Here is a 24,430-nt window from a genome sequence, read left to right on the forward strand (position 1 = left end):
TCCTGACCAGTTGCATCACCGTCTGGTATGGCAACTGCTCAGCATCTGACCGGAAGGCGCTACAGAGGGTAGTGCGTACGGCCCAGTACATCACTGGGGCCGAGCTTCCTGCAATCCAGGACCTATATAGTAGGCGGTGTCAGAGGAAAGACCATAAAATTGTCAGACTCCAGTCACCCAAGTCATAGACTGTTTTCTCTGCTACCGCACAGCAAGAGGTACCGGAGGACCAAGTCTAGAACCAAAAGGCTCCTTAACAGCTTCTATCCTCTGAAGCCATAAGACTGCTGAACAATTAATCAAATGGCCACCGGACTATTACATTGACCCCCCCCCCCCCCCATTTGTTTTGTACACTGCTGCTACTTGCGGTTTATAGGGGTGAAGTGCATAGTCACTTCACCCCTACCTACTTGTAGAAATTACCTCTAACCTGTACCCCCGCACACTGACTCTGTACCGGAACCCCTTGTATATAGCCTCGTTATTGTTATGTTATTGTGTTACTTTTTATTATTTTTTACTTTAGTTTATTTGGTAAATATTTTCTTAATACTTCTTGAACTGCACTGTTGGTTAAGGGCTTGTAAGTAAGCATTTCACAGAAAAGTCTACACTTGTTGTATTCGGCGCATGTGACAAATAAAGTTTCAAAGTATCTCAAAACACCTGAGGCCAGGCTCATTCAGACCAGGAAGCTGCCTAAAATATCCTTGGTGCTGTTTTGGGGATTCCTCTCTGCTTCTCCTGTAACTGGTTGAGCAGATAGAAGCTGTGGATGAGTTTGGACCTGACCATCTCTGCTCTGGGAAGGAACTTCTCATCTGTTGACTTGCGCCTCTCATTGTGGCTGTTGTTGGAAGGGGGATTATTGCTTACCTGCATCCCCATTTTGTCTGTATGTATTTAGTTCAGCTAATCAAACCAAAGCAGTTTGACATGACTAAACTGGTCCTTTTTAACAGAACACAAAATTGTCATACATCGACATGTTCTTCTACTATGTGTGACGTCACAACAGTATAGCCGTTCTAGAACGTCATCTCTCACATGTTATGCAACTATTACATTTTTTCATTTCACCTTTATTTAACCAGGTAGGCTAGTTGAGAACACGTTCTCATTTACAACTGCGACCTGGCCAAGATAAAGCAAAGCAGTTCGACACAAACAACAACACAGAGTTACACATGGAATAAACAAACATACAGTCAATAATACAATAGAAAAAGTCTATAGTGTGTGCAAATGAGGTAAGATTAGGGAGGTAAGGCAATAAATAGGCCATGGTGGCGAAATAATTACAATATAGCAATTAAACACTGGAATGGTAGATGTGCAGAAGATGAATGTGCAAGTAGAGATACTGGGGTGCAAAGGAGCAAAATAAATAAATAACAGTATGGGGATGAGGTAGTTGGATGGGCTATTTACAGATGGGCTCTGTACAGGTGCAGTGATCTGTGAGCTGCTCTGACAGTTGGTGCTTAAAGTTAGTGAGGGAGATATGAGTCTCCAGCTTCAGTGATTTTTGCAATTCGTTCCAGTCATTGGCAGCAGAGAACTGGAAGGAAAGGCGGCCAAAGGAGGAATTGGCTTTGGGGGTGACCAGTGAAATATACCTGCTGGAGCGAGTGCTACGGGTGGGTGCTGCTATGGTGACCAGTGAGCTGAGATAAGGCGGGGCTTTACCTAGCAAAGACTTATAGATGACCTGGAGCCAGTGGGTTTGGCGACGAATACGAAGCGAGGGCCAGCCAACGAGAGCATACAGGTCGCAGTGGTGGGTAGTATACGGGGCTTTGGTGACAAAACGGATGGCACTGTGATAGACTGCATGCAATTTGCTGAGTAGAGTGTTAGAGGCTATTTTGTAAATGACATCGCCGAAGTCAGGGATCAAAAGGATAGTCAGTTTTACGAGGGTATGTTTGGCAGCATGTGTGAAGGATGCTTTGTTGCGAAATAGGAAGCCGATTCTAGATTTAACTTTGGATTGGAGAGATGCTTAATGTGAGTCTGGAAGGAGAGTTTACAGTCTAACCAGACACATAGGTATTTGCAAATGTCCACATATTCTAAGTCAGAACTGTCCAGAGTAGTGATGCTGGACGGGCGGGCAGGTGCGGGCAGCGATCGGTTGAAGAGCATGCATTTAGTTTTACCTGCATTTCAGAGCAGTTGGAGGCCACGGAAGGACAGTTGTATGGCATTGAAGCTCGTCTGGAGGTTAGTTAACACAATGTCCAAAGAAGGGCCAGAAGTATACAGAATGGTGTCGTCTGCGTAGAGGTGGATCAGAGAATCACCAGCAGCAAGAGCGACATCATTGATGTATACAGAGAAAAGAGTCGGCCCGAGAATTGAACCCTGTGGTACCCCCATAGAGACTGCCAGAGGTCCGGACAACAGGCCCTCCGATTTGACACACTGAACTCTATCAGAGAGGTAGTTGGTGAACCAGGCGAGGCAGTCATTTGAGAAACCAAGGCTGTTGAGTCTGCCGATAAGAATTTGGTGACTGACAGAGTCGAAAGCCTTAACCAGGTCGATGAATACAGCTGCACAGTATTGTCTCTTATCGATGGTGGTTATGATATCGTTTAGGTTGATTTATTAAACTATTTATTAAAACGTGTTTGGTGGTGTCTGTACTTCATAAATCAATCAACCTTTCTTGAACTGCACTGTTGGTTAAGGGCTTGTAAGTAAGCATTTCTCGGTAAGGTCTACACATGTATTCGGCGCATGTGACAAATAATGTTTGATTTGCTTTGTCAGGCTCTCAGTTTAAAATACTGCAGTGATTTTCTTTTAAGCCAGTATTGTCTCATCTGATACAGGCAAAGTTTTTGGGAGAAAAAACACAAATTATGAACAGATATGAATAGGCAATGAACATAAAAATAAAGACTATTTTAATATCTGTGATTGTATGTTATTTTTCAAACAAATAACGTTTGTTTTACTGTATTTTGATGAATTGAGCTAAGTGATCAATATCAGTATGATTTTTTTTTTCTCTTCAATATAATTAATGACGATAAAGCCAAGGAGATGAATGGAGATTGGTCGTGAACAAAGAAATAATGTGTGCCGGACTCTTATTGGCTGATTAAGACAGTATGACGCTGTTCAAAACTCCAATGGTAAGATGCCACACTTGGGTTACTTTGAGAAGCCCCGGTAATACACATCCTCTCCACTGACCCTTTCTCTTTCGAACAGTGCCTCCCACATTGGGCCTAGCGAGAAAGCCTTTGTACATTAGGAGGTTTTCCCATTAAAAACAAGCTTTACATTTCAAATTGCTCCAATTTTTTGTTGTTGTTGTTGCAGGATTGAAGACGTTGGCGCGTTTTACAATGTTGAAATTGTTTTTCTTTGTTGTTCTCGCCGGGGCTGCCCTGGCGAGTGATGTGATTGAATTCACGGATGACGATTTTGACAGTAAAATTGGAGACCACGGGATGATTCTCGTGGAATTTTTCGCTCCGTGGTAAGTTATACAGAAACGCATAGCTAGCTACAGGCTAGGTTAGCTACATACTGAAGCTAAATGGTTACAATTTTTATCTCCAGTGAACAGACGCAGTTAGCTAGTTGACTATCGTTACTTTGTTTGTACTGTTCAGTTACTCACACAAGAGGAATAACATTGGCTTGTCCAAAAGGTTAATGCTCCTTTTGAGGATGTGTGTGTATATAAACGTGTATTAACGTTAGCAAATTGTTTCCCCCAACTGTGCATCTAGTTAGCTAGGTACTGCTACCTAGCTGATAATGGTTAGCCATGCACTTCCTAACTTGTTATGAGCTATCTAATTTGCCACAGCCTAGCCCCGTGACTCTTTTCTGCTCCCATTTGTTAAATGCACTTTGCTACGCGTTATTACATGTGTTCGCTAACTAGTTAAGTTAGGTGTCTGGACATTGCTGGTTTGTTGGCTAACTAGATGGCTAACTAGTTGAGCCTGGCTATCCAGAACGTTTCATGTTTAATAATAAATGGCCTAATTCGTAGTTTATTTGATCATTAGTTTACTAAGTTATCTTGTCTACCACTCAGACTTGGCCTTAAGGCTAAATTACTAGCTATTACTATTGGAAATGACCGTACAAATGAAGTTAACAATAAGGACGTCGGGCGCTTGGCCTGCCACTGTTGTAACCCTCTATTTTGGGTTGTCACTAGTTAACGCAGCCACAAAGTAAAAATTGGCCATCTTAAAAATGGATGAAATCAAAACACGTAGGGTTAGGTTTATGATCAGATTTTAAAAAGATAAATTATAGAAATGGGCGGGGTTTAGCCATAATTATGACTGTGGCTGTAATGACGAGTGACGATCCACCCTTAGCAGAGTTGCCACACTTCTGATGCATCCGGATTTCAAGGATACAACTAAACTAAATGTGGCTTCTGCTCAGGCGTTTCTTTTTTTACGCCTGCTACGTGGTCATTGCTAGAAGGATCCAGCGTTTGTCAAAATATATATTTTTTTGCATTTTATTTAAAGCTAGTCCTAACCTTAACCTAATTCTCCTAACCTGCTGCATAAGCTTTTCTAACCTGTCAAATCTGTTAATTTGGCAAATGCTGGATCTCTTCTGGCTATGACCCTGCTAGGTTCTATACCTCATTGACAATATTTGTTTAGTTGTAACCTTATGATTGGCCAGTGAAGCTTGGGTGGCTACTCCCGATTGGTCCCCAAAACCTTTACATAGTTCAACAATGCTGTCAAACTTGAGCAGGGCTTCCTCAGATAATCAGAGCAATCTATCCTTTTCAAGATGGTTGATCAGATTTGATATCTTCATTCAGGTTTGTATTTTTCAAGCAATATGTGGATTTCCTTTTTCCATTTACACATCAATTTGATCTGTCACAGTGGTGTCAAATTCCACCTGCTTTTAACTCCCACTCCTCTAGATTTCAAGCTAAGCTCCTGAAGGCTTCACTGCCTGGGAAGGCAACATAAGGGCCAAGATTTTATTGTTTTACAGATATCAGTTTACCACACTTGTTTGTCCTGTAGGTGTGGCCACTGTAAAAAACTAGCTCCGGAGTATGAGGTGGCAGCCACACGTCTGAAAGGCATCGTCGGATTGGCCAAGGTACTTCAGTCACTTAATGCACCTTACATTTTGACCTTTTGGTCTGAAAAGGTTGTGTGTGTAATACACTCATTTACACTCATGTAAAGACAGCCACGTCCATAAGGTTTCTATAAACTGAGCTAGTTGCACAGTTTGTGCCCTTGGTCACACTAAGTAATGGCCACCTGACATCTTGCTTTAGGTCGACTGCACGGTCCACAACAATGTATGCCAGAAATACGGAGTCAGCGGTTACCCAACACTGAAGATCTTCAGAGACGGAGAGGATGCTGGTCCCTACGATGGACCCAGAACTGCAGGTATTTAGCCTTAACATTCAATGTCTTCTTGTCCTGATGGGCTGAGTCACTGCCTGGCATCCACCTATTGCATGTTTTTGACCCTGTATTTCAATGGTTTCTCTGTCAGATGGAATTGTCAGCCATCTTAAAAAGCAGGCCGGCCCAGCTTCCGTGGAGCTCAAGACCGAGGCAGATTTCACAAAGTATGTCGGAGACCGTGACGCAAGTGTTGTGGGTAGGTTTTGCCTTAAAGTTGAGTTCTGCATGAATAAAGAATACCAAATGACTAAAATGTCTACGTTTTGCCTTTGTCGTCTGATATGTGACTGTATGCTGTGTTTCCTGTGTCTGTCGTGTCCAGGTTTCTTTGCCGACGATGGAAGCCCAGCCAAAGCAGAGTTCCTGAAGTCGGCCAGTGCCCTCCGAGAGTCCTTCCGCTTTGCACACACCAACTCAGAGGAGCTTCTCCAGAAACACAGCGTAGAGGGAGAGTGAGTGTTCTCTGATTACTGGCTTCTTCATCCCTGTAAAGGGATGGTTCACTCAAAATACAAACATGATTTCTTCACTGTAGGTGTAAGGTAAGTGGAAAATCACATTAACTTGTATTTTAAGTGAACTGTCACTTTAATCAGGGACACAAACTAGTCACCTGTTGGTGAAATTTGCTGTTTTGAATCCAAAATAGGTGACGTATGTGAATCGTGTAAATCTGATGAGAAGTTTAGGGGGGGGGGGGCTTTTGGCTCACTCTTGGCTGTAAGCGAACGAGTGATGCACATTTGGAGCAATACTTGCTGTATCCAAGGCTCAGCCAATCGTTCACATAACAGAATGCAGCATGCAACTGAAGAGACAACCAATTTGCTAGTTACAGAATCAGCGCGCGCTCTGGAAAGACAACAGTAGGGTGCAAAGGCAGTTTGCCAGTTAATTTACAGCAGCGCATCCTCTGAACGATAACGAAGAGGTAGGTGAGAAGCCTGACCACGGAGACTGGGGTGAATGAAGGTGATGAAACTTTCTTCATGCGCTGTAACTGAAAAACAACTGGCATTTGGAAAGTTTGAGATGAGGGAGAAAGAGTGGTGGAACAAGTATTAGCATTAAGTATCTTGTTAGCTGGATCGAATTCTCCATAAGCTAGCCAGATAAATGTTGAGCAACATTAGCTAACTTAGCTGATCAAATAATTGAGTCTATTGTTTGAAAATTAGCTGGCTAATGAAGTCAGACAGCTAGCTAGCTAACGTTACAACATCAGATGAGCTAACGTTAGTAACCTAACCAATTCGCTATAGTATTAACTGGTATACGACTCCTTGCCGTTCCTCAAGTTATAACGCGCTAGCTGCTTACTGGACCCTGGTAATCTGTGTGAAATGTTAACTACTATCTGTGATCTAATGTTTTCCCCCTACAGTATGTGGCTAATTTTCATAATGAGAGAATTAGGTGAAAATGAGGTGTTGCTTGTTAAACAAGTGGATTCAGGGATCAAGTGTAGCTGGAGCTGGGCCTGGCTTATGCTGGATGTCAATAGAGGTGAAAGGAACACCACACTTTCCCTCTTTCAATACAGTGAATAAAGAGGTATGCCAGGTGTACTCTCTGCCTGAAATAGATCAATTATGCCAACAAAGGGTATCATGCTCTGCTGGCACATTGTAGAACAGATGCCCACAGGCAGACAGTGTACAGTGTAATAACGTGCAGTGTAGCACACAGGTATTACTTTTGTGTGTGTGTGAGGGGGTGGTTATTTCATTTTATACTCTGAACTTTAATTTTGCACACATGTAGCCTTGTGCACTTGATAGATGTCTACTATAGTGGCCACTATAATAGCAATTCTATTTCTACTTTAAGATTTAAAAAAATTCACAAGTGCAATATTTAGGGTGTGTGTGTGGTCACAAGCGTTCTATTATAAAGGCTGTCATGGTAACTGCAATATTAGTGTATTGTTTTTTTTCTCAAGCCTTGAGTGTCATTTGCAGTAAAGTCTAGGCAACAAATACTATTGGATTTTTTTTAGCTTTGAGTTCAGTTCACATGAACCACTTTTTATTTTACACACAGAGACTGATCATGTAGATTATAATCTTTTGTTGTTTAATTAGTTAAAACCTGCATTTATTTTGCATGTTTCAGTGCAAAAATGAAGTGTCATCTTTTTGGACCCTCACCAGTTTGCGTCCCTGTTTAATAATGCTCATTATGTTTGCGTTTTCTTGTTTGATGTGTTATCTGACGCCAGTATCTTGTGTTGTGTTTTATTGCAGGGGAATCATTCTGTTCCGTCCATCACGCCTCAACAACAAATTTGAAGAGGGCAGTGTCAAGTTCAGCGAGGACACATTCACCAACGCCAAGATCAAGCAGTTCATCCAGGACAACATGTGAGTTTTACCTCAATATTTTCTCCCTTTTGGCACTGATGAACCATTTAGGCAGATTTGAAGGGATTCTTATTGAATTAATTCTTGGGAGACACATGGACCAGTTAAGACCAGTTTCTCTGTCAAGAGCAGGCTTTTTCCCTCTCTTTTCAATCCCACGGTCTAGAATCAGGGGGTGGTGTTTTTTTCTTGACAAGTTGTACCTCTAGTCTACTGCGTTTTGCATGCTGACATTTATGAAACAAGTTGTACCTCTTACACTGTTTTTCTCTTTCCCCGTCAGCTTTGGAATGTGCCCCCACATGACTGACGACAACAAGGACCAAATGAAGGGCAAGGATCTGCTGGTAGCCTACTATGATGTGGACTACGAGAAGAACCCCAAGGGCTCCAACTACTGGAGGAACCGGTAGGGTCCCTAATAAATAACACTTATTCCCAGGAGGGAACCCTTTTGTCTCGTGTGCTATGTTTTGTTAAAGTGGAATCTCTCCAGCTGTCAGTCCCAAGACTCAACTTCTACCTCATTTTGTGTACTCTGAAGGCTGGTTTCCTAGACGCAGATGGTAAAGCATGTTCAATGGAGATTTGGAACAGATTTGCGTTTCAGTGGCCTATTTGGGATGCATGATAAATGTTCCAACTCGTTGTTATATACATGAACCCAACTCACTCTCACTGTCTATAGGGTAATGAAGGTGGCCAAGGGTTTCCTGGATCAGGGGAACAAGCTGAACTTTGCCGTGGCCAGCAAGAACAGCTTTAGCCAAGACATCGCTGAGATGGGCCTGGATGCCAGCTCCGGGGAGCTGCCTGTGGTCGGTATCCGCACCGCCAAGGGAGACAAATACGTCATGACCGAGGAGTTCTCGTAAGTGTCACTCATCACCACGTAACTCCAAATGGCACTTGGGACATGGTATCCCTTAGGATAGGGTGATGGACATTGGTTGATAATTTACTGGTTAACAGTTTATTGATCATACAAGTGCTTCCTGTTATTTAACTAGGGCATTTTTTTTTCTTTTTCAGGCAAGTCAGTTAAGAACAAATTCTTATTTTCAATGACGGCCTAGGAACAGTGGGTTAACTGCCTTGTTCAGGGACAGAACGACAGATGTTTACCTTGTCAGCTCAGGGATTCGATCTTGCAACCTTTCGGTTACAAGTCCAACGCTCTAACCACTAGGCTACCTGCCGCCCCAATTTACTTACTGTTGTGCGTGTGCTCTCACTCAGTCTAATCTGCCATAGAACTCAAGTAAGACTTTCAAGCATCCCTTGAAAAATGTTAAACCTGGGGCTTTGTCGCCAAGTTTGACATTTTATCCTTTGTTGCAGAGTTTATCAGCCAAGACCACAGTTTAGAAGCAGACAAAAATTGATACACATGTAATGTCTTAGTACCAGCAAGTTAAATGTACACTTTCCACTGAATATAGCAGCTCTAACGGGTCATGGTACCCTCCTAGAGGTAGAAACTTCCTGTGTCTGGTTTTTATTTCTCTACTGATTCAGTACAATGTCTTGGGTTTTTACACAGGCGTGACGGCAAGGCCCTGGAGCGTTTCCTGCAGGACTACTTCGACGGCAAGCTGAAGCGTTACCTCAAGTCTGAGCCCATCCCTGAGAACAACGACGGCCCAGTCAAGGTGAGTCGGCGCATGAGACGGGCGTTGCAAGCTTTTGTGTCCTCTCAAATCGGACAAAATGTGTAATCGAAGCAGCAACTCCATGGTTTCCAATTGGAGCAGTGTGTTGGGGGAGGATCTATGTTTGTGTTGCGCTGTCTGACAGATGTCCCTGTTTTACTCCATGAAGAGGCATGGGTTCTTTCAAGGTTTATGTGTAAACAATTCTCACCAAGGTCAACCCTTTCCATCCTTTGTTGTCCTCCAGACTGTGGTGGCTGAGAACTTTGACGCCATTGTGAACGAGGAGGACAAGGACGTGCTGATTGAGTTCTACGCCCCCTGGTGTGGCCACTGCAAGAGCCTGGAGCCCAAGTGGAAAGAGCTGGGAGAGAAGGTAAGGGCTACTGACTTGAAATGATGTGATTATGGCCGTTCTACATTGGCATGTGAAACTAACCCCCCCCTTCTACCTCGCAGCTGTCCAGTGATCCCAACATTGTTATCGCAAAGATGGACGCTACAGCCAATGACGTACCATCCCAATACGAAGTCAGAGGGTGAGTGATACATCTCCAACAGTCCTAACTATTTAGGAAGTGTTTGACGTGCAGGCGCTGTACATGTCATGTCTGTTGCACCCTAATCATCATCATGCTTTTAATTTCCCTGTTTCAGATTCCCCACCATCTTCTTCGCTCCAGCTGGACAGAAAATGAGCCCGAAGAAATACGAGGTTTGTCCCGAGTATACACACAACCCCAGATAGAACAATGACCCAGATATTTCACAGGATGTATAAATGTGAACCATCCGCTTGGTGACGTAAGGAAGCCCATTGGTTGCCGGTGGGAGAAGATGGAACCAGATGGATCTTGGTTGACGCTCTGCTCATTTTCTCATCGGTGAAACAACGTTGGATCTCAATACTGTTTTTTTCTGTTCCCAAAACTAGAATCTGCTATAAACAGGGTGGACTAAGTTTTTATTTAATATTTTTTGTAGACTTCACTCTTTGCCAAAGTAAAGAAACAAAACAAAAAAATGTAATTGTTTAGGAGTGAAAAGGCAAATTGAGTTATTGCACACATGCTCTTCACAGAGTAGGCGTTCTCTAACAGAAATATGCAAATGTAGAGTAGAATACGCAAATAGGATCTCGCTAGCTGCTGCTTGTTCTCCCAACTACAACTCATTTGTTCCCATTTGAAACAACTGCTTTGGTCTAGCTTGGTTTAGTTGTAAAAATTATTTATAAATGCATGTGTTATAATTTTCTTGCTCATAGAAGATTCCAAGGATACTCTCACTCACATGTAGGACTTATTGTGTCACATTGATGCTGCAGCTAACCTGGCTTGTCGATGTTTTTTTTTTTTTCAGGGAGGTCGCGAGGTCAGTGACTTCATCTCCTACCTGAAGAAGGAGGCCACCAACCCCCTGGTGGCTCAGGAAGAGGAGACGTCCAAGAAGAAGAAGAAGAACGAGCTATAAAAGCTCAACTGGAGCCAACATTCCGAGGAGGGAAAACACTGACAACTAAATTATATTCCAATCTTTAGTGAACTACAGAATGCTCTGAGCCCAGTTGAGATGAGGGTCCTGCCGCTCTGCGAACACTGTGGAAAGTGGCGGTGGTGTCCAGGGCCTGCCTGAATTTTTTTTTTTTTTTTTTTTGTCTCAATGAAATTGAGATTATTTCCCCTGGTCTGTCTGTACCTCTGATGCACTTTGGTACAATACCAATTTCCAGTCATCTATTCGTTTATTATTTCTGGAAGAGGGGAGTTATGGTGAATTCCTTTTATTTTGTACCACGTCTTTGTTTTTGTACATTTGAAAGGATTGTGAAATAAAAAGGCCCACAAAACCAATATGTTTTGTTTGAATTTATGAATTGCGGCTCGTTTCTGAATTCCTTGAGGATTGTTGAGGGGGAGGGGTTGTGATCTAAAGAAACCATATTCTTCATGATTGGTGCATCGGTCTAAGGCACTGCATCTCTGCTAGAGGCGACACTAAAGGCCCTGGTTCGATTCCAGGCTGTATCACAACCGGCAGTAATTGGGAGTCGCATAGGGCGGCACACAATTGTCCCGGCGTCGTTAGGGTTTGGCCGGGGTAGGCTGTCATTGTAAATACGAATTTAACTGACTTGCCTAATTAAAGGATAAATTAAGTAACACAGGACCCATTCTATAAATGTAGTGTGTTGCACTTTTAACGGGACAGTTTCCTGGACACAGTGAGCTTACTCCTGGACTGAAATGCATGCTCAACAGAGCTACCGAAAGGATGTTTTTGTCCTGCTATAGGCTTGTTTCCAGGAAACTGGCATTGATTGTAAAGAGGCCACTTCCAGACGCCAATGTGCTCTGTCTTTGTACTAAAGTAAAGTCATGGTTTATTTTCCTCTTGTGAATACTGCCTTGCAGTTCAAAGCAAGTGAATAGTTTACACTTTGTAGATGTTGCTGTATAATTTCATTGATCCCAGAGCAGAGGTGTGAAATTCTGCTGTGACCACTGACAATCCCTAATGAAGTGAATGGTGGTGCAGGGAAGAGACACTGGCAAGACAGACAAAACACCCTAAATTTCACAACTGATTTTCTGGAAGTCAAAATGGAATTGATCCAGCCATGATTACCTGACCCTGGGTTTTCCCACCTAGGAAAAAGTTGTTGAAAAGATGACTATGCCCGACATCTACATTTGGTTCTGATTTAAAAGGTGAAATGACTTAAATGTAATGTGAACATTTTATTTAACCTTTATTCAACTAGGCAAGTCATTTAAGAACACATTCTTATTTACCATGACGGCCTACACCAGCCAAACCCTAACCTGGACGACGTGCGCTGCCCTATGGGACTGGGATCGATACAGCCTGGAATTGAACCAGGGTCTGTAGTGATACCTCAAGCACTGAGATGCAGTGCCTTAGACCGATGCGCCACTTGGGAGCTCAAACGTGCTTGCATACTCATGGACACAGTATCAAAAATTGGTCTATGAACAATTTTATTAACCATCATACATCCCTCCAGTATTTAGAAACAATTTTTTTTTTTACAACATTCAAGAGCTAATTGTATTTATTTCACTACTGAAGAAGCATGACTCAAATCACCTACTGCTATTTCAAACATCTAAAATACATTTATTATTCCATGCCTCGTTAAGTGAATTAATGCCAATACTTATTAACAAAGGGGTTTTCATTCGGTTTTGCTATTTCATATTTACATTTCATGTAACATTTAATCATTATTTATGCAACCAACAATTTATTTGTACAATTATATTGTTTACAAACAATGGAGTAAAACAAGTTTATATTTTTACTCTTAATCAAAGGCATCAACATATTAATAAACCAATGAACAAATATGTGAAAAACAGTATAAATTCAGTATATATCTTCCACCTTGTCAAAATTTGCATGATATACACTTAGTGTACAAGACATAGACACCTGCTGTTTCCATGACAGACTGACCTGGTGAATCCAGGTGAAAACTATGATCCCTTATTGATGTCACTTGTTAAATCCACTTTAATCAGTGTAGATGAAGGTGAGGAGACAGGTTAAAGAAGGATTTTTAAGCCTTGAGACGTGTGTCAGAGGGTGAATGGGCAAGACAAAATATTTCAGTGCCTATGAACGGGGTAGTAGGTGCACTCAATATTAGGAAGGTGTTCTTAATATTTTGTACACTCAGTAAATTTAGTATCACTTTTCAACAAATCCAGTGCATTTTTGTTAAATTAAAAATGGAGAAATCAACAATACGTCAAAGGATTTAACTAAACAACATAACCTTCACTCCAAATCAAAACTCCAAACCTACAACCTGATTTTGGACGATATTACCTGGAATGCTTCTTACACCCAAGGATTATTCCCAAACTATACAGCAAATGTTCTGGGAAACAAACAGAAACCTGAAAACACCATCCAACCTGGAACTGAGTGAGTAATGCTTAGTCTGAAGCTATTTTTTACTTTCAAATGCCAAGAAGAAAAATACATTACAATGATATATTTTACTTTATAAGGACTGAAAGCTACCAATCTTGCTTGGGCAAAGAGATACAACTTCAATTAGCACTGATGTGAAGCGAGAGGTGTCGAAGCCTTTGAGCCCAACAAACAGCAGTCTACCCCACCCAAACCCAGCGGCCTTGAAGCTCCCTCCTGCTGTTCAGAGACTGGCATTTTCTACAAGAAATCTGCCTCCAGAAATAAAAGCTTCTCCCAAGTGGGTGACACCTACTCCCGTTGCCTGCTGCACTGCTGCTTGGATTCCACCTGGCGATCCGTTTACCGTCTGCACTGGTTGTCTCCCCATGTCTGGTACATATCAAATCTGCAGGCTAAAGTTAAATCGAGAGTTGGTTTCCTCTACCGTGATCGCTCCTCTTTCACCCCAGCTGCCAAACTAACCCTGATTCAGATAACCATCCTACCCATGCTAGATTACGGAGACATCATTTATAGATCGGCAGGTAAGGGCGCTCTCGAGCGGCTAGACATTCTTTACCATAGCCTGCAGAGTTCTGTCTTACTATCCAGGTCTGTGCCCAAACAATTTGAGCTTCTACTTTAAAAATCCACCTTTCCAGAAACAAGACTCTCACCATTGCCGCTTGCTGTAGACCACCTTCTGCCCCCAGCTGTGCCCTGGACACTATATGTGAATTGATTGCCCCCCATCTATCTTCAGAGCTGTGCTGTTAGGTGACCTAAACTGGGACATGCTTAACACCCCGGCCATCCTACAATCTAAGCTTGATGCCCTCATTCTCACACAAATTATCAATAATGAACCTACCAGGTACAACCCCCATGCAACTTTTCAGGGAAGTTAGGAACCAATATACACATCAGTTAGGAAAGCAAAGGCTAGCTTTTTCAATCAGAAATTTGCATCCTGCAGCACAAACTCCAAAAAGTTCTGGGACACTAAAGTCCATGGAGAATAAGAGCAGCTGCCCACTGCACTGAGGCTAGGAAACACTGTCCCCACTGATAAATCCACGATAATTGAGAATTTCAATAAGCATTTTTCTACGGCTAGCCATGCTTTCCACCTGGCCACCCCTACCCTGGTCAACAGCCCTGCACCCCCCATAGCAACTTTCCCAAGCCTTCCCCATTTCTCCTTCACCCAAATCCATACAGCTGATGTGCTGAAAGAGCTGCAAAATCTGGACCCCTACAAATCAGCAGGCCTAGACAATCTGGACACTCTCTTTCTAAAATGACCTGCCGAAATTGATGCAACCCCTATTACTAGCCTGTTCAACCTCTCTTTTGTATCGTCTGAGATCCCCAAAGATTGGAAAGCTGCCGCGGTCATCCCCCTCTTCAAAGAGGGAGACACTCTAAACCCAAACTGTTACAGACCTATATCTATCCTACCCTGCCTTTCTAAGGTCTTCGAAAACCAATTTAACAAACAGATTACCGACCACTTCGAATCCCACCGTACATTCTCCGCTATGCAATCTGGTTTCCGAGCTGGTCATGGGTGCCCCTCAGCCACGCTCAAGGTCCTAAACGATATTATAACCGCCATCGATAAGAGACAATACTGTGCAGCTGTATTCATAGAGCTGGCTAAGACTTTCGACTCTGTCAGTGGCCACATTCTGCTGGTGATTCTCTGATCCACCTCTACGCAGACGACACCATTCTGTATTCTTCTGGCCCTTCTTTGGACACTGTGTTAACTACCCTCCAGACGAGCTTCAACGCCATACAACTCTCCTTCCGTGGCCTCCAACTGCTCTTAAATGCAAGTAAAACTAAATGCATGCTCTTCAACCGATCGCTACCAGCACCTGCCCGCCAGTCCAGCATCACTACTCTGGACGGTTCTGACTTAGGCATTGTGTAAATGTCCACATATTCCTATGTGTCTGGTTAGACTGTAAACTCTCCTTCCAGACTCACATTAAGCATCTCCAATCCAAAATTAAATCTAGAATTGGCTTCCTATTTCGCAACAAAGCATCCTTCACTCATGCTGCCAAACATACCCTTGTAAAACTGACTATCCTACCGATCCTTGACTTCGGCGACGTCATTCACAAAATAGCCTCCAACGCTCTACTCAGCAAATTGGATGCAGTCTATCACAGTGCCATCCATTTTGTCACCAAAGCCCCGTATACTACCCACCACTGCGACCTGTATGTTCTCGTTGGCTGGCCCTCGCTTCGTATTCGTCGACAAACCCACTGGCTCCAGGTCATCTATAAGTCTTTGCTAGGTAAAGCCCCGCGTTATCTCAGCTCACTGGTCACCATAGCAGCACCCAGCCGTAGCACTCGCTCCAGCAGGTATATTTCACTGGTCACCCCCAAAGCCAATTCCTCCTTTGGCCGCCTTTCCTTCCAGTTCTAGGCTGCCAATGACTGGAACAAATTGCAAAAATCACTGAAGCTGGAGACTCATATTTCCCTCACTAACTTCAAGCACCAGCTGTCAGAGCAGTTCACAGATCACTGCACCTGTAAATAGCCCATCTGTAAACAGGCCTTCATTGTAAATAAGAATTTGTTCTTAACTGACCTGGTCAGTAGGGGGTGAGCGACTCATCACTGGTTCATACAAATACAGGACAGGGGCAAAAATGTAGTTTTTGTTTCACCAGCCACTGTGGCAGGCCACTCAGATTACGTTCCCCCAAAAAACAAAAAACAGATGTACATTCTTTGTAATGTTTCTAAAACAAGAAATGACCAGTGTTTTATGACCAGTGTCTTTTAACAAAAATATTAGATGAGACAAAATGTTCAGCTGCCCCTTTAAGGGCGGGAGGTTACCGTGGTAACGGGGCCACTCCAGTCGTGTGAGGTGTGTCTGTGAGATTTGGGATCTGACTGCTAGGGCATCTCTTCACTATCAGTTGCAGCAGCAGACTCAAACTAACGTTGAAAAACAATCGAGCTTGTCGACAAAACAATATAAAGAGCCAAGAAACACGCAAACAAAGTCTCACATTGTACACTTTAGAGTAAATAAGACCAACTTTTATGTCTGTGCACAGCACCTCCAAAACATGAATCTATCAGCACTTCACTCAGAGCATATAGCTCTCCTGCCAGGCAGTGTTGTCACAGATAGAACAATGAGAGGATGTTGCTGCCTGAGGTGGGATATAGGATTCGTATTTATTTGTGCAATTAGCAGCAATGAAGCAACACAGCAGAAATACTTTGAAAACAGCTACTGCAGCATTTTTCTACAATAAATCACAACTCGCACATGGGCTCATTTTTGGCTGTTGACCATTTTTATTCGCAAATGTGATGCTCGCACTATAGAGCCCTGCAAGTTGACCACCCGCCAACCTGGCTGGTAAATTAGACATTCTTACCCGCCAATAATTAAATATGCCCGCATTTGGCTGGTGTTAATTTGATGCCCTGGACATAGAGCCTACTACTATAGAGATAAATAGAAATTGCATCTTTTATAGGCACTATCCCCGCCATGGTTCGTAGGACAAAGCCTACATGGAAACGAAGGGCGTGTTTTCTTAAAGGTTTTTGGATAAATGCGGAAAATAAGGTCTGTGGTAAACACAGGCTTAGGATATCTTATATGTTTTGTTCTATGAGATACTCTTCATCAGCCAACGTCACTTTTTGTGGTACTGCCTGGGATGGTACTGCCTGACATGGTACAGCCTGAGATGGTACTTCCTGGTGCCTGAGATGGTACTGCCTGGGATGGTACAGCCTGAGATGATACTGCCTGGAATGGTACAGCCTGACATGGTATTTCCTGGTGCCTGAGATGGTACTTCCTGGTGCCAGATATGGTACTGCCTGGGATGGTACTGCCTGAGATGGTACATCCTGGGATGGTACTGCCTGAGATGGTACTTCCTGGTGCCTGGGATGGTACTTCCTGGTGCCTGGGATGGCACATCCTGGGATGGTACTGTAGCTGTGGTAGAAAGTTGATTAGCGATGTTCTGCATTTATCAGAGTGCCATCAGGTAGCCTGATTTCAGATGTGTCCATTTAAACAGGATGGTTTAAGGAAATAGTTTTTCTTTTTATTTATTTGTATTGAACATTTATTTAAGGTTAAGGTAATTGCAACGCATGTAAACGTTTTAATCAAACTATTATATTAATCTGACTATCCACAATATTCGCATTATTGTGTGCATGTAACCGTACTCAGTGTTTCAATCGGTTTGAATCAGATTTGAATGGTGGAGGATTATTGATAAAGTAACTAACTGTTCTTCCTCTCCAGTAGAGGGCAACATTGTTGCGGTTTTTCAATACATTTTGTTGGCGTGGATGTTTTTCCGTAAAATGACTGACAGCGGGTCAGGAGTTGGTATTCTTCTTTGATTGGTAGAAATACACGAAATGTATATTATATAATCCAATCAGAGTTGAGCGCGAACCCAAAGGCGGGATTTACCAGCGTACGAGCCAATCAGTGCCAAGTTATTAACATTTGTTGAGTGTTCCGGACGGGTGCACATGTCAGTAGAGGTAATGGTGTGCTACCAATGTTTTAGGATATTATTTGTTTGCAAAGCGTTTGTTAGTCAATGTCTTTATCAAGTTAGCTAAGCATGTATCGTATGGTTATGGTTTGACGGCATTTTGATTGTTCATGTGATTTTTGCCACGTTGAATACACGTCGTCAGAGCACGCACGTTAGCTTAGCCTATGATGACAGATACGATGTTGCTAGTGTTCGGGTCATGGTAAAACACACGTGTATCTTTGGCATGTCTACTCTTAAAGGAAAATACCACTCAAACTATCTTTTTAATATTTGTTTCATTCGTTCACTGATACAGTCCCAAAATCTTTTGCTTATCAGCGTTCAAGTTTTCAAGATGTAGAACTTTCCAAATACAGTGAAGTGTAAACATTTTGGGACTGTTATCATCAGTGGACTAATGAAACAAATACTCCAGCTTTGTTGTTGTGTTTTCCTTTTAAGTAACGATGTGAGGTACAAGTTGCTGATTCTCTACTTGCATATCTATTTAGCGTTTTTTTAATTATATTTTATTAGTGAGTTAGCAACATTTTCTTTGTTGCAGATATGATACTACATGGCAAGAACAATGTTTGAAGCAGGGACTTCAATTGGAAGTAAAACCCATCGCAATTATTGGGGACTGATCTACAAGTATAGATATTTATCCCGGAAAGCCACGCTCCTCCATACTGTAGAGAACGCCAAAACACGGAAGAAGCATAAAAAAAATAATAAAATCAACAATCCAAGGAAAGGGACAGAGGAAAACATTGAAACGCTGGACAAATTACCTGAGAGGCACACCTGTCTAGAAGTTGGTAGCACCCTAAAACCCACAGACTCATGGACTAGTTCGGCTAAATGTGGAGTAACCCCTATTGTACAGGGTTCTCTGATAGCTGCTTCTGGGGGCAACAGGGTTGCCAACCTGCAGACTTCAGTAGGCAAAAAGCTGGTTGCGGCTGCTTTGAGTGAACGATGGGAGGTGGACAGTGGGTTCTTGTCTGAGGCCAGCCCACCAGCTAGTGGACACCGTTCTTCCTGCCACAACATGTGCCCGACCAATGTGGTGGCTATAGACTGTGAGATGGTTGGCACTGGGCTAGGTGGGCGCACTAGTGAATTGGCACGCTGTAGCTTGGTGGATTACCATGGCAACGTCCTGTACGATAAGTACATCTGTCCGTGCCAGCCTGTGACCGACTACAGGACCCGTTGGAGTGGCATCCAGAGGCACCACTTCCAGAACGCTCTGCCCTTCCCAGAGGCTAGGACCGAGGTGAGCAATGACACCATAACCACCTGGCTTTGGCATTAACTCTTCTTTTGAGTCCTTTACTTTGTGGGAAAAGAGCAGAGCAGTCTGTATGCTAGAAAGCCCAACTGGACAAAGGTTTCAACTGTTGGTTTCAAAGGAAAGGATGTGTGCAAAGGCAGCCATTTATGATTTAGCTGAATAATTTTGGTTATTTTGTGTGCATACTCTCGTTGGTAATTATTTAAATTGAACCGTTATTAAAATAGGCAAGTCAGTTAAGAACATTCTTATTTACAATGACAGCCTATGAAGAGTGGGTTAACTGCCTTGTTCAGGGGCAGAATTACAGATTTCTACCTTGTCAGCTCGGGGATTCGATCTAGCAACCTTTCAGTTACTGGCCCAACACTCTGACCACTAGGCTACCTGTCACCTCTACACTCTAACCACTAGGCTACCTGCCGCCTCTACAATCTAACCGCTAGGCTACCTGCCACCTCTACACTCTAACCACTAGACTACCTGTCACCTCTACACTCTAACCACTAGGCTACCTGCCGCCTCTACAATCTAACCGCTAGGCTACCTGTCACCTCTACACTCTAACCGCTAGGCTACCTGTCACCTCTACACTCTAACCACTAGGCTACCTGCCACCTCTACACTCTAACCACTAGGCTACCTGTCACCTCTACACTCTAACCGCTAGGCTACCTGTCACCTCTACACTCTAACCGCTAGGCTACCTGTCACCTCTACACTCTAACCGCTAGGCTACCTGCCGCCTCTACACTCTAACCCCTAGACTACCTGCCGCCTCTACACTCTAACCACTAGACTACCTGTCGCCTCTACACTCTAACCACTAGTCTACCTGTCACCTCTACACTCTAACCACTAGTCTACCTGTCACCTCTACACTCTAACCACTAGGCTACCTGCCACCTCTACACTCTAACCACTAGACTACCTGCCACCTCTACACTCTAACCACTAGACTACCTGTCACCTCTACACTCTAACCACTAGTCTACCTGTCACCTCTACACTCTAACCACTAGACTACCTGCCACCTCTACACTCTAACCACTAGACTACCTGCCGCCCCAATAGTAATGGACACCAATACTAACCAGTCTGCTTTCCTTGTCCAGATACTACGAATACTGGAGGGGAAAGTAGTGATCGGCCACGCTCTGTATAACGACTTCCAGGTCTTAGACTTGACACACCCAGGTCACATGATCAGGGACACCAGTGGCACGCGTCTGCTCAGACAACTGGCTGGCTTCCCCACAAAGCGCTGCGTCTCACTCAAGATCCTGACAAACGGCCTCCTAAACAGGAAAATCCAGGTGAGTGCTCCCTGCCGTCTCGGTGTTTTTTGGTGACCATTTTTAAAAGCATCTTCAGGTTAGAGATCTGAATAGATGGATAGATCATAACAGCCTTGACAGTGTTTGGGTTGGTCAGGTGGTGTCAAACTTTGTCGTTTGACTCTATGATGACCAATGATCTTTCTCTTTCCTAACAGGTTGGAAGAAAGGGCCACAGTTCAGTGGAGGATGCTCTGGCTTCTTTGGACTTGTATAAACTAGTGGAGAGGGAGTGGGAACAGGACATGCGAGAGAGAATGAGGGACTGGGACATTGGCACTCTCCCAGACCCCACTACCTCAAACCACTACATGCAGGACCAATACTGGCCAGAGGACTTGACTGAGGACAGTCGGTGAGAAGGCTGGAGGACAGTCGGTGAGAAGGCTGGAGGACAGTCGGTGAGAAGGCTGGAGGACAGTCGGTGAGAAGGCTGGAGGTGATAAGTCAAATGATTCAAGTTGCCAAGCCTGGCAGTATGGTTTAGTCAGTAACAGTGTTTTTCTGACTATGGTTATTAATTCCAAATCATCCAAGCTGGGAGGGGTTGTCTCTTCATCCATTTGGTGTAGCCTGCAGTGTTCAGCCCGGCAGATGCTTTTATCCAAAGCGACTTAGTCAAGTGCGCACATTTTTGTTTATGAGTGGCCCTGGGAATCGAACCCACAATCCTGGCATTGCAAGCACCATGCTGTACCAAACCATACAGAACCAGTGGGTCATTGCAACAAAGGTCTGGGGTACAGTCAAGTGGTTCAACGTCAAGAATGGGTACGGTTCCATTGATTTTCAAAATGAGTGGCCTAACAATGCTCTACCTACACAGCCCCAGTCAAACTTGCAGCTGAATGAATTTTGGCGTGGGAATTTAAATGGACGGGCACACGTCGACTTTTATGCCCACAAAGGCACAACAACTCCTCCCAGTTTGAATGTGGGCAACGGACATGCAGGTGCTTGCACACCTTTTGCTAAAATGGATGTTATTGATGGTTTTTGCACTTGAAACTGAAATATGTTGGTAAAATGTAAGCTATGCATCTTATCCTTTCACGAGGTTGTCTATAGTAAATACATATATTAGGAAATTGGCTTTGAGGAATTGTTAATCTCCTGGTGATTTGAACTGGGAAAGTAGGGGGAAGGAATTAAGAAGTTGGCATGATGATAATTGGGATACAGCCTGTGTGTGTCGAAGTTGACTTGCAGATACTAGTGCTAATCGGATATGAAACGTAACTTATTTTTAAACGTGGTTTGGAAGTATCAAACAGAATATTGTGTTGTGAAAATATTTGCATGGAGTTTGAAGTTGTGATTTGAATAATCATGATGTTGCGGACACGATTGTGTTCATTTTGTGGAAAGAAATGTTGAATTTGAGTAAAAATGCTGCTGTTAAAGGCATTTAACTTTAAATCCACATGCAATGTTCTGGACTTAGGTTTTATGCAAGGTGAAATCATAGTTCTGTCTGGACGTACACTCAGTCCAAAACAATGGAGGCTGTTGAGGGGAGGACAGCTCATATTAATGGCTGGAATGGAGCCTTTGGAATGGCATCAAAACCATGGAAACCATGTGTTTGATGTGTATTTGATACCATTCCACTCCAGCCATTACCACGAGCCCATCCTCCCCAATTAAGGTGCCACCAACCTCCTTGAAGAGGGTGTTAAGCAGAATGTTACCTCTTGTACTTTTAGAGTAAATGCTGTATATTGAACTTATTAAAGTTGTTTGACTTCAATCACCAAATAGTGAACTATACTGCCACCTTGATGTTTTCTGCTGCTACTCCAGGAAGGTCCTGCTGTGCCCTAATTGAATATCAATATATTCAAATAAAAATAATCTACTAAATGTATTGTGCACTGTCTGAACTGGACTTAAACTTCAATTAATTTTTATTTTTTTTTCTTTCATTTTCTCTTTTGGAATCTTGACCGACGAACACGTCTTCTGAATTTAGAATTGTAAATGTTCCACATCTGAACACATACTTTGTCCCCAGTCTCAAGCCTTTGTTTCCTATTTAATACTGACTTCCTGACTCCCACTTGTTTTTTGTTTTTACCCTCAAATATAAGCAGCTATGTGGGAGTGCAAGCCGTAAAAAATGGTTTCAATCTTTTTGTTTCAAAACCCTTGGTGACATGTCAAATGTATGTCTTCTTGTCTTCCATATAATCAGCTTTCCTCTAGAAGCCCTATAGGTTGTTCAGGTGAAAGGCAAGACTGCAGATGCAGTCACTATGGGAAATCAAATATCCACTGATGTTAAACGGACGAGCAGACTGGTCTTGGGCAGGTGCTGCAGTGCCCATTCTTGCTGTATGCTGCAGCATGATTCGTCAGACCTACAGTACCTGTCACAAGTTTGGACACCTACTCATTCAAGGGTTTTTCTGAATTTTGTACTATTTTCTACATTGTAGATTAATAGTGAAGACATCAAAACTATGAAACAACACATATGGAATCATGTAGTAACCAAAAAAGTGTTAAACAAATCAAAATATATTTGAGATTCTTCAAGTAGCCACCCTTTGCCTTGATAACAGCTTGGCACACTTGGCATTCTCTCAAACAGCTTAATGAGGAATGCTTTTCTAATGCTTCTCTTCAAGTTCCCACATATGCTGAGCACTTGTTGGCTGCTTTTCCTTCACTCTGCGGTCCAACTCATCCCAAACCATCTCAATTGGGTTGAGGTCAGGTGATTGTGGAGGCCAGGTCATCTGATGCAGCACTCCATCACTCTCCTCGGTCAAATTGCCCTTACACAGCCTGGAGGTGTGTTCTGGTTCATAGTCCTGTTGAAAAACAAATGATAGTCCCACTAATCACAAACCAGATGAGATGCCGTATCGCTGCAGAATGCTGTAGTAGCCATGCTGATTAAGTCCTTGAATTTTAAATAAATCACTGCCAGTGTCACCAGCAAAGCACCATCACACCTCCGCCTCCATGCTTCACGGTGGGAACCATACATGCAGAGATTATCCGTTCACCTACTCTGCGTCTCACAAAGACACGGCGGTTGGAACCCAGAGTCTCAAATTTGGACTCATCAGACCAAAGGACAGATTTCCAAAAGTCTAATGTCCATTGCTCGTGTTTCTTGGCCCAAACGAGTCTATTCTTATTGGTGTCCTTTAGTAGTGTTTTTTATTTTTTACAGCAATTTGACCATGAAGGCCTGATTCACGCAGTCGTTGCATTATATAGGTGCATTATATACAGTAGGTGTATTATATAGTTGCATTATATACAGTAGGTGTATTATATAGGTGCATTATATACTTCTCTGATAGACTTCAGTGTGTCAAATCAGAGGGCCTGTTGTTCGGACCTCTGGCAGTCTCTATGGGGGTGCCACAGGGTTCAATTCTCAAGACGACTCTTTTCTCTGTATACCTCAATGATGTCACTCTTGCTGCTGGTGAGTCTCTGATCCACCTCTACGCAGATGACACCATTCTGTATACTTCTGGCCCTTCTTTGGACACTGTTAACTACCCTCCAGACGAGCTTCAATGCCATACAACTCTCCTTCCATGGCCTCCAACTGCTCTTAAATACAAGTAAAACTAAATGCATGCTCTTCAACCGATTGCTGCCTGCACCAGCCTGCCCGTCCAGCATCACTACTCTGGACAGTTCTGACTTAGAATATGTGGACAACTACAAATACCTATGTGTCTGGTTAGACTGTAAACTCTCCTTCCAGACTCGCATCAAACATCTCCAATCCAAAGTTTAATCTAGAATTGGCTTCCTATTTTGCAACAAAGCATCTTTCCCTCATGCTGCCAAACATAC

The 24,430-nt window shown here is 43.1% G+C and overlaps 2 protein-coding genes across 3 annotated transcripts; both read left to right on the forward strand.

Moving 5' to 3' along the window:
- Positions 1-3,187: 3,187 nt before the first annotated feature.
- Positions 3,188-11,312, forward strand: LOC106584651 (protein disulfide-isomerase A3). Its single transcript, XM_014170146.3, has 13 exons — positions 3,188-3,499; positions 5,043-5,121; positions 5,306-5,423; positions 5,533-5,640; positions 5,767-5,896; positions 7,691-7,807; positions 8,091-8,216; positions 8,496-8,678; positions 9,351-9,459; positions 9,707-9,835; positions 9,919-9,998; positions 10,117-10,174; positions 10,822-11,312. The coding sequence occupies exons 1-13, from the start codon at positions 3,366-3,368 to the stop codon at positions 10,930-10,932; spliced, it is 1,482 nt and encodes a 493-aa protein (XP_014025621.1). The 5' UTR covers positions 3,188-3,365; the 3' UTR covers positions 10,933-11,312.
- Positions 11,313-13,204: 1,892 nt separating this feature from the next.
- LOC106584653 (apoptosis-enhancing nuclease) lies at positions 13,205-22,468 on the forward strand. 2 transcript variants are annotated; one of them, XM_014170148.3, is made up of 4 exons: positions 13,205-13,413; positions 18,534-19,250; positions 20,384-20,584; positions 20,764-22,468. In XM_014170148.3, the coding sequence occupies exons 2-4, from the start codon at positions 18,546-18,548 to the stop codon at positions 20,962-20,964; spliced, it is 1,107 nt and encodes a 368-aa protein (XP_014025623.3). In that variant the 5' UTR covers positions 13,205-13,413; positions 18,534-18,545; the 3' UTR covers positions 20,965-22,468. The 2 variants fall into 2 exon arrangements, with proteins under 2 accessions (XP_014025623.3, XP_014025622.3); XM_014170147.3 differs by lacking the exon at positions 13,205-13,413 and adding an exon at positions 17,873-17,969.
- The last annotated feature ends 1,962 nt before the right edge of the window (positions 22,469-24,430 follow it).

The sequence above is a fragment of the Salmo salar genome, chromosome 23, assembly GCF_965601325.2.
Source record: "Salmo salar chromosome 23, fSalSal1, whole genome shotgun sequence".
Classification (NCBI taxonomy): Eukaryota; Metazoa; Chordata; class Actinopteri; order Salmoniformes; family Salmonidae; genus Salmo; species Salmo salar.